Source organism: Rhinatrema bivittatum, chromosome 15 (assembly GCF_901001135.1).
Source record: "Rhinatrema bivittatum chromosome 15, aRhiBiv1.1, whole genome shotgun sequence".
Lineage (NCBI taxonomy): Eukaryota > Metazoa > Chordata > Amphibia > Gymnophiona > Rhinatrematidae > Rhinatrema > Rhinatrema bivittatum.
The window spans coordinates 74151374-74161028 of record NC_042629.1 but is presented as its reverse complement, the minus strand read 5'-3'; the positions used below and the strand labels follow the sequence as shown (position 1 = coordinate 74161028).

The 9655-nt window shown below is 41.6% G+C and overlaps 1 protein-coding gene across 5 annotated transcripts in view; it reads right to left on the bottom strand.

Annotated features, from left to right (window-relative positions):
- Window positions 1-1385: 1385 nt before the first annotated feature.
- CFAP74 (cilia and flagella associated protein 74) overlaps window positions 1386-9655 on the bottom strand; it is a 76081-nt gene continuing 67811 nt past the window's right edge. For 4 of the 5 annotated variants that reach the window (XM_029578203.1, XM_029578204.1, XM_029578205.1 and 1 more), the window contains 5 exons: window positions 6148-6302; window positions 4990-5119; window positions 4537-4664; window positions 3062-3196; window positions 1386-1677 (listed from right to left, as the gene is read on the bottom strand). In XM_029578203.1, the coding sequence (XP_029434063.1) occupies window positions 1579-1677; window positions 3062-3196; window positions 4537-4664; window positions 4990-5119; window positions 6148-6302 (647 nt within the window). In that variant the 3' untranslated portion in view covers window positions 1386-1578. Of the gene's footprint in view, window positions 1678-3061; window positions 3197-4536; window positions 4665-4989; window positions 5120-6147; window positions 6303-9655 lie in introns of those variants that run through there. The other variant, XM_029578207.1, reaches the window with a different exon arrangement.

Here is a 9655-nt window from a genome sequence, read left to right as displayed (position 1 = left end):
GAAGAGATAGAAAGATGCATCCATAGGGCCCCAGGGGCAGAGTCTCTGAGCTGCAGCTGCCCAGCCTGACAAACCTTTTCCAAGCTGCTTGAACAAGGCTATTTTTGCTCTGCCACTCTTTCTGGACATGGATAACATAATAGGGCATGATTTAGTATGGGAGAGAGTCATTCACACAGCTTGGCCAAGAATATGAGAAATGGGCTGTGAACCAGGGAAGGCAGAGTTCAAATCCTGTTGATACTCCTTGTAACCTTGGGCAAGCCACTTCATCCTCTATTCTGTCAGGCACAAACTTAAAGGTGAATTTTCAAAGCTGGACACGCAGCAAAGTAGGGAGTTGGGCGCACATCTAGTATAGCGCGTGTCTGCACCATTTTATAAAGTGGGCAGATACGCGCACAAGTGGAGAAAGAAGGGGCAGGGCATGGGCATTCCAGGACGGGGTCAAGAGATGTGCACGCAAATACCTACGCGTCTGGGTGCGCGCCCAGGTCCAATGCCATGTAACCATGGAGGAGGTGCAAGTTTAAAATATATAGATATAGATATTTACAAGGGATCTGTGAGGGGGAACTGAGGGAACTGCAGGCTTAAGAACCTAGGAGAATACTAGGCAAACTGGTGCATGAACTGGCAAATCTGGTTCTCTGCTGGACGCCCTTCTGTTTTAAAATGCAGGCAGTTGCGCATTCATAAGCCGACTTGCACTGCTGGGTGCTCACAAGCTCAAAAGTAGGTGCCCAGATCCGCACACTCAGGCTATTTTATAACATGTTATAAAACTGCTGCATCTCTGGGTGCGTGCTGATGCACACGTATAATATGTACGCCAGACGCCCATTGGAAGGTTACCATCTTACAGCCTCATTTACTAAAAACACAGAATGGGAGTAAATCAGGCTCCGAGATTGTAAACTCTCTGGGGACAGGGAAATCCCTTCTCTGTGGCATTTACAGTCTGCTCAAGACAAAAAGATAAGAGATTTCATGCAGTGTAGTTTGTCTGCTGATCATGGTGGCAGCTGGAAGAGCTAGAGAGATGGACAGGCTGTGCAGTCTGTCTTGTTACTCTCATGATGTAGGACATTACCCTTACTTCCTGTGCTGCTCCCACACTCTCTTCAACTTCAGTACCAATTTTGTCTTTTCCACTTCTACAGGGAGACCCTGACAGGCCTCTATTGTCCAACCTGGGAAGACATAGCTCCTTATGCTTCTCCCGATTCTGAAGTCTTCTCAGCACTGTTTGCAGTAAATAATTAAATGTGGGTAGAAAGGAAGTGGAGATGGGATTAGAGGTAAAATATTTCCTGATTTTCTGTGAATGCACCTTGCGTTCCACAGCACTGCAAACTTTTGCATTACAAACACCACCACATGCTAAAGAGCGGCGAAAAGTTGAAATTTTAATGACTGAAAGAAAACCCTAATATTTGATTATGTTAACCTTATCTGAAATAAATAGAACTTTATCATTCCTTTTGAGCAAAACATGCATATAAAATCCACAAGATCAGCAATTCCTTCTTCGATCTAACTCTGAGGTTCTGGATGGTCATTTCACTTATCACAAGTTTATGATGAAACCACAGAGGCTAAAAGAATGATTTTATAGATCTTGGTTATGTCTCCTTTTACTGTTAGATGTGATGTGACGATCACTGGAAGCTTTAACTAAAACAGAAAAAAAAAATAAGACTATGTAACTAGATAAATGAATAAATGACAGACACAGTGAGGTTTTGTAAAAGTGAAGTAGACAACATGGTCACCAAAAAGTGTTCTGAACTGGCCAGAATCCCAGGAAGGACCCTCCCCTTCACCTTGCACGAGCTTCATTCTTAGTCGGCTTGTGCCATCCTGTGCAGACACACAGAATACGCTGGCAGAGCCCTAAGGCCCATCTTTTGACTGCCCAATTTTCAGTTCCAGCATCACAACTCGCAGAAGCAGTCTCAGTATGAATCGGGGGTCATTTTGTCACATCATGCATACATAAATTACACCAACGTGCAAAGCGGATTTATGCACCACACAATTCTGCTTTGAAGATGATTCCACCAAATATACCCATACAAGTTGTATCTGCTAAATCATCCACACAAATTTGTTGTGTAAATTTATGCATATATTTCTAAAAATACAAGCATGTGCGCTTAAGTCCAAATCCCTCTGCAACTCTACCCCCAGAACGCCTCCTCTCAGTACAATCAAACATGACAGATGCAAGTAGGTTACCCGCATATTGCATGGGCAATTTTGGAAAAGGCTCTTTCTGCTTGAAAATGACCCTCCCTGCAGCTGAGGGTACCATTGTAACAAAGAACTTCCCGACCTGAATCTCTCCAAGGAAAATAAATAATAAAATGGGCAAAGAAAGTAGGACAAATAGAAGGACAAGAGCAAGTAAGAAAAATTTAGCACTGACTTTATAAAAAGACATTTTATCAATTAAGGGGGCAATACTCAAGCTGTGTGCCTGGATGCTTTCTAACAGTGGATCTTGTGCCCGGTTTTCCTAAAGAAAAGTGCTTTTTCCTTTCTCAGTTGCACTTCTGCACCTGCATTTTCCAGGGAAAATAATGGGCACAGATTTGAAAACACAACCCCCATGCATTATTATCTGACATGTCCCTCCCCTTAATCTGGCTAAAGGCACACACTGCAGGGAGGCTGATTGAGAACAATTTTCAGAAAACCAATTTACCAGGGTAAAAAGTGCCTTCCAAGGTTTTCAATGATTACTAAAATGAACCTTCCTCAAGTTAAAGACCTGTGGATACCCCAAGCAGCTTTTCAGAGTTTGGCCCCTATAAGGATAATATCGTGCTGACACTTGGGCTACGGCAGAACTGAGATAAGGCAGTAAACAGGAGGGTGACTAGGACCTCTAAACAGTGCTCCTTGGACTGACAGCAGCTAGAAAGAGGACTGACTTACTCCTTGTAGACCCCCATCGCATGGCATGTGCACCAGGCTAACACACACACACACAGTTCATGGGCCAGTAAAAATGCTCTGTTATAGACATCTTATATTTTTATGTGATCTTACGTACACTGACTATACTGGGTGGCACCCAACAAAAACTGATGGGTTTTCTGTGTCCAGGCTCCACCATTCCTTTCACAGGGTCAACATTGAATCCATTCTGGATTAAGAATGGCAAATTGTCGAAGCTAAATTCTACGTTCTGCAAAAGAGAAGTAAAAAGCAAGAAATAGGTTTATGGTGAAGTAATCTGGAAAGAAATCGGCTTCCATGTGTTACTTCTCAATGGCCTCACTTGTACTACATCTGGGCCTCTGATCGTGCTGCTAACTATCTGGGGATGCAACAGAAGGGCCATAACAGAGATATTCTTTGGCATTTCAAACTCATGCTGATATTCTTCCAGTCTTCCTTTGTACCGCATCCATCTGACAAACTCTCTTGCTGTCTCTTTGCCACACTCAACTCCCCCATCAAACTACTTCCACGACGAGATTCACAAAATTAGTTTGAGTTCTCAAGCAGGGTCACCTCTACCTCCCTGTCCCCTTCTGCCAGTCTCTCTTCCTTTTCTAAAGTCCCAGTGGAGGAAACCATTCTTCTCTCTTCCTCCAAACTCACCACTTGGGTTTCTGACCCCATTCCCACCCACTTCCTCAGCTCTGTCTCCTTTCAATCTCTCACATCTTCAGTCTACCACTTTCCATTGCGACAGTTCCTGCTGTGATCACACCACTCCTTCACTGGATCCTTTGCAAATACAGATTGTATTTGGAAAAATAGCTGAGCAAAGTATGCTGTCTGCCATATCTCCTCTTCAAGAGAGTTTTAAAAGATTCTGTACAAGCAGCCAAGCACAATTCCTGAAGAATGGAATGCTACATGATTGGGGCAGGAATGAAAATGCCCTCCGTCTAATAATCCTCTCTCTGACGAGTGCTAAGCCCGTGTAGGATTGTAAAGGTGAAATGTATTTGTGAACCAGAGTTAACATTTTGCAGGAGACTCGTCCTTCATGAGCTGGCATGATATGTTCCCGCCTCGGATGAACAGAGATCAGTCTGGCAGCTGCATTCTGCAGTACCTGAATGCAATTCACCTTGAGCTGCCAATTGAAAGGCACGAGTTAAACCTAAGCAAATAGGTTATATTGGGCCAATTCTGTCTCCTGCGGATTTACTCCTGCAAATGATAGTTTGTATGTTTGTGATTCACAGAGACTAGAAGCCAAGGTAAATCCTTTCAAATAACTTCCCACTTTAGAGGGTATATCTGCTTCTAGGCTGCAAACCTTCCCTGGTTCTGCTTTCGTCTTTGATGAGATCCGGACACATGGGATCTCGTAACTGCTGACCCAGCTACGCACACTGCTTTAAGTAAGTGAAGATTGCAACTAATACATACAAAACAAAGAAAAGATCCAAATCTTTCTCCAGGCACCTCATTATGGCCCTTCTGCATCCTATTTTGCTAATTCCCAGTACTCATTATGATTTGCACTGGGGGACACAACTCCAGTTTGTCATATACAACAATCTTTACCTTCTTTGTTTGTATTTGGCTTGTTCGTATAGCGCCAACATAGATTTCTTTGAATGCTGGTGTGAAGAGGCCCTGTGTTTGGACACACTGCAGCTTTACCAGCACAGGTTTCATCTGCTCCTCTGACTCTACACAGACAAAAAAAGCAGCTTTTTAATGCGGTCCTGAGACTGCTAGTGCATGTTACCCAAAATGTTTGGGGTTCAAAATGAACCACCCCAATACTTTTGTGTTTTGATGGGGGCCAATGCCTGAGGATCTCCTGGGATGTTCCCTGAAGAATTTGTTTCGTGACCTTCAAGCCTACTGTTATTTATGGATTGTGAGTTATGCTGTGAAGTGAACGTCTCTCTCTTTATCTTTATGAAATGTATCTTTAGAGAATTTCTCAGTTTGTTAAGTTTTATTTCACACATCTTCCTTCAAATCTCCATGAAGGAGAGAGCTTGGTACCTTTTGTGCTGTCTTCATAGGTTGGAGTAATAGTCAGAGATTCAAAAGAGACGTCCATTGGATCCCCACCTTCCACAAACATCAAGTGGGTGGTTGCTGCTCCTTTCAGCTGGATCACATGAGCTATTTGCTGTGTGGAACAAACATTTTATAGCTATGGCTGGAGACTGAATGCCAGTAAAACGTATGACTTATCTGCCAGAAGTGGAACACTGGAATAGTTTTATCAAACCAAAGGACTTTTAGGCTGCAAAAAAGCTTTAACTCCCAGACATTCATCCTCCCAGGACAGGCTTTCCTCAGATCTTCTACTGGAAATGAAAATGCTTATGACATACACTATACTTGCACAATTTCTATAAAAACTGAATATCTGAGCAAAGAAATACAGAGAAAGCACAGATTTAACGCCTGGGGTTATTTTGTCAGCAAGGTATTAGTCTTGGTGATAACTGAATTCTTTGCAGGCCAATGAGGAGTTCATGCACGGAGTTTTGCAGCCCACGAAGCCCTTTTCTCAGATCTCTCCTGACATCCTAGCACCAGAACTTCACCACGGAAGTGTCTGAATGTGTGGATCTCAATCACTGCCTAAGCAGGTTTAAAATACATTCATCATCTTCACTGGATAGTGAGTGACATCTTAAAGCAGCCACGCACTGCGGCTGGCAGCTGGAATATATCCTTAGCAGTGTGGCCAGATAATTGGGCAGACTGCTGGATGGGTCGGTCAATGTTTTTCTGCTGTCATCTGCTGTTACCAAGGACTGTCAAAAGAAACGCAAACATGTGCAAAGTCAATGGATTTGCACAATTTAAAGATCCTGCAATTTCTGGAAGGTTAAAATGCCACACAATTAAGTAAGGAAAATATGTGAGCAGAAAGTAGAATGGGGCTGTTTCTCCTAACAGTTAAATTCAAGGATCATTAAAAAAAACAAACAAAAAAACACAATGCTTATTGTGCAAACTCTTCCTTGCCCAGTTTTCTTCTCTTCCAGAATTTCCACAACATTAAATCCTTGGATAAAGATGTACCCTTTCAAAATTGTGCAAAGAGACTTGCAGGCATTTCTTTCCTTATTTTTTTTTTTTTAACTATCCTGAAACCTGGCCTTTGGTGTGCAAACTGTGCAAAATGCAGAATCTCTGTCTTACCTTGCTGAAGAGCTCCACCCTGAGGCAGTCGGAGTAGTACAAACTCTCATGGTCAGGATTGAAGGTGACGGTAAACTCTTGGTTTACCCCAGGCTCGAGAATTCCTTCCACCGGAGTCACGCTGAACACACTTAAACCGCTCAGGTTCTGGGTGCCTGTGGGAACAGTGGCATGCAGTTTACGATTCAAAAGAGAAACGTGCCACAAAGCTCAAACTGAGCTCTAAGGTGCCTTCATGACCTCGCCTACGTTAGCCACCCAGTACAGGAAATCAGCGCTGACCAGGCCTAGCCCACTCGTAAATATTTATACTACTACTTACCATTTGTAAGTGCTACTAGACATACAGAGCCCTGTACAGATGCACAAGAGACAGTGCCTGCTCCTCGGAGATAATAATCAAACAAGAGTCTATGGAAAGGAGAAATGATGTCTTACCTATTCATTTCCTTCTCTTCCTTCTGCTCCACCATTCCCGAACCTAGGGGTTATCCTCTCAGCCAGCACACTTGGAGGCAGAGTTCTATATTTTTTTTTAAATGACACCACCAGCTTATACGTCATATCTAGAACTAATTCAGCCAGTTTACTACTGTCAAAGCTACAAAACAACTATAAGAAAACTAACAAGGGATTAACAAGTATCAGTAAAAAAAAAAAAAAAAGTCAAACTAAAAACTTTTTGCAAGTCCTATCTTGCACTGTCACAGCCTAACCCAGCTATGCTTACTTTATTTAACATTTTCCTTTTAAAGACATTTTTTTTTTAAGGAAAGTCTATCTCTCTTTGCATGAAACACAGCAAATAGGAAAATACCTAATCTGATATTTTCTCTCTCATTCTTTTCATATATATATATATATATATATATATATATATATATCTATCTATATAGGGCGTGGTTCTGGACTGGTGTAGCAGAAGTAAAGGAAAGGAAATTAACATGCAAGACATCATTTCTCCTTCCTTCTGCTCCACCAGTCCCGAACCTATGGGAAATCCCAAACCCATCTAAGGGTGGGAGGATGACAATCCTGCCTTTAAGACTGAAGAACCAAAAATGGCGTCTTGTCTAGCGAGAAGATCCGATCTATAGCACCTTGCAAAGGGCCCCAAAGAGGTCCATGTGGCTGCTTTACAAATCTCCACTGAACTTACTGCTCATCTTTCCGCCCACGATGAATGAGCCGTAATCATTTTAGGTACAAGTTTACCCTGAAGTAAATAAGCCAAAGAAAGAGCATTCTTTAAACATCGAAGCCTTTGAAGCTGAGTCTCCCTTTCGTGAGCCACAATACAGAATAAACAGCCTTTCAGATTTACGAAAATCCAATTTCAAGATAAACTTTTAAACATCTCTTAACATCCAAATACTTTAATGATTCTAAGTCTTCCTTACATTCCTTCTTGTTAAAGGCAGGAAGAGCAAGACATTCATTAATATGAAATGAAGATACTACCTTAGGTAAAAAAGAAGGGGCCAGCCTCAAGATAGCCACATTTTTAGTGAATCTCAAAAAGGGGGTTTGGCATGACCAAGCCTGCAATTCAAAAATTCACCTCTTTAAGGTTAGATCCTTTATAGGTGATTGACTTAAAGGCTCGAAAGGAGGTCTAGATAAAGCTTGCAAAACTAAATTTAAATTCCAATGAGGAAAAACAGTTTTCAATGGTGGATGTATATGTTTCACCTCACTGAGAAAATGGGAAACATCCATAGGGGAGGAAATCAAACTACCCTTTATTTGTCCACGAAAACAAGAAATTGCAGCTATTTGAACCTTTAAAAAATGTAAAGCTAAACCTTTATCCAATCCACACTGTAAAAAGGCTAGAATATCCCCTATCTATGCAACCCATGGAGATAAATTCCTATTTCTGCAAAAATCCTCAAAAATACACCAAACCCTTATATAAGATGGAGAAGTAGATCTTTTCCTAGAGTGCAACATCGTAGTAATCACTGAGGGAGAGTAACTTCTCTTTGCTAACTTTGCCCTTTCAATAGCCAAGCTGTAAGCAAGAATGGAGTTAGATCCTCCATCTCTACAGGCCTCTGAGGTAGAAGGCCCTTAACTTGCGGCAGACGCAGAGGCTGATCTATTAATAACCTCCGTAGATCTGCATACCTTCGTGGCTAGTCGGGAGATCACCGACACGCTTTCCTTTTCTATTTTCCTCAACACATGAGCTATTAGTGGCTATGAAGGAAAAAAATACAAGAGCTTGTATCCTTTCCAGCTTTGTTGTAAGGCATCTGTCGCCTCACAGCCTTCTCTATGGCGACTGAAAAACCTTCTTACTTTCTTGTTTTGACTGGAGGCCATCAAATCTATTTGATATGGCCCCTATTTTTACACTATCTGAAAACATGTATCCTGACTTAATGCCTATTCCCCAGGATCTATTATATTCCAACTTAGATAGTCTGCCTGAACATTGACCTGACTTGCTATGTGTTGAGCTGTCAACTGAAATAGATGGTTCTTGGCCCAAACGAATAAGAGATCTGTCTCCTCCAAAATGCCCTGACTGTGTTCTGCCCTGCCTGTTTATATATGCAACTGCTGTTGCATTGTCTCATAAGACTCTTACTGAAGGAGATTTTGAAAATGTAATAGAACCAATCTGATGCCTCTGGTCTCTAGGCGATTTATAGACCATTGAGCCTCCCTCTGGCTCCAGAGACTCTGAGCATAATGATTCTTCTAATGAGCACCCCAGCCTAATAGTCTGTTGTCAGTAGATCGGGACTTTCCAAGGGCATTCCTTTTTGCAAATTGGGGGATGTGACCACATTTTAGAGATGCTCGATTCTTGTTTAATAATGGAAGGTGTACACCGTAGTCCTAAAGTTGTGGATTCCACCTTGAAAGGAGTGAGATCTGTAGATGTCTCATATGAGCCCTTGTCCAAGGAGCTAATTCCAGAGTCAAAGCCATTGAACCTAGAAGCTGCAGGTATTGCCAAGCAGTTGGGGCTTGTTGAACTAAAAAAAACTCTTCACCTGGGAACAAATCTTTGAGATTCTCTATTGTGGTATTTATTTATTTATTTAAAGATTTTTATATACCGCGGCACGTGTGTCACATCACCTCGGTTTACAGATAACAATAATTCAGCGAGGCGCTTTACAATACAACATGTTAACTGATATAATAGGCAACAAGGTTTGGTAGATACACCATATCTACAATCATTTCGTATACTGCCTCTAGATATTCTATATTTATTTATTTATTTGAGTTTTATATACTGTCATTCGGTAAAGCCATCATAACGGTTTACAAAAGTTCAAAATGCAAGATTTTTAACAATTGAGCAAAAGGCATAACAGGAAGCCTGTTTAGTTTGGGAGGATTGCAAATGACTTTTTGCAAAACTGATCATCCAACCTAATCATTGCAGAAATGAAACTAATGATTCTGTCGATGCTACTCCCTCAGAATATGATTTAGTCCTTATTAACCTATCGTCCAAATAAGGATGAATCAAAATCCCCTTCTT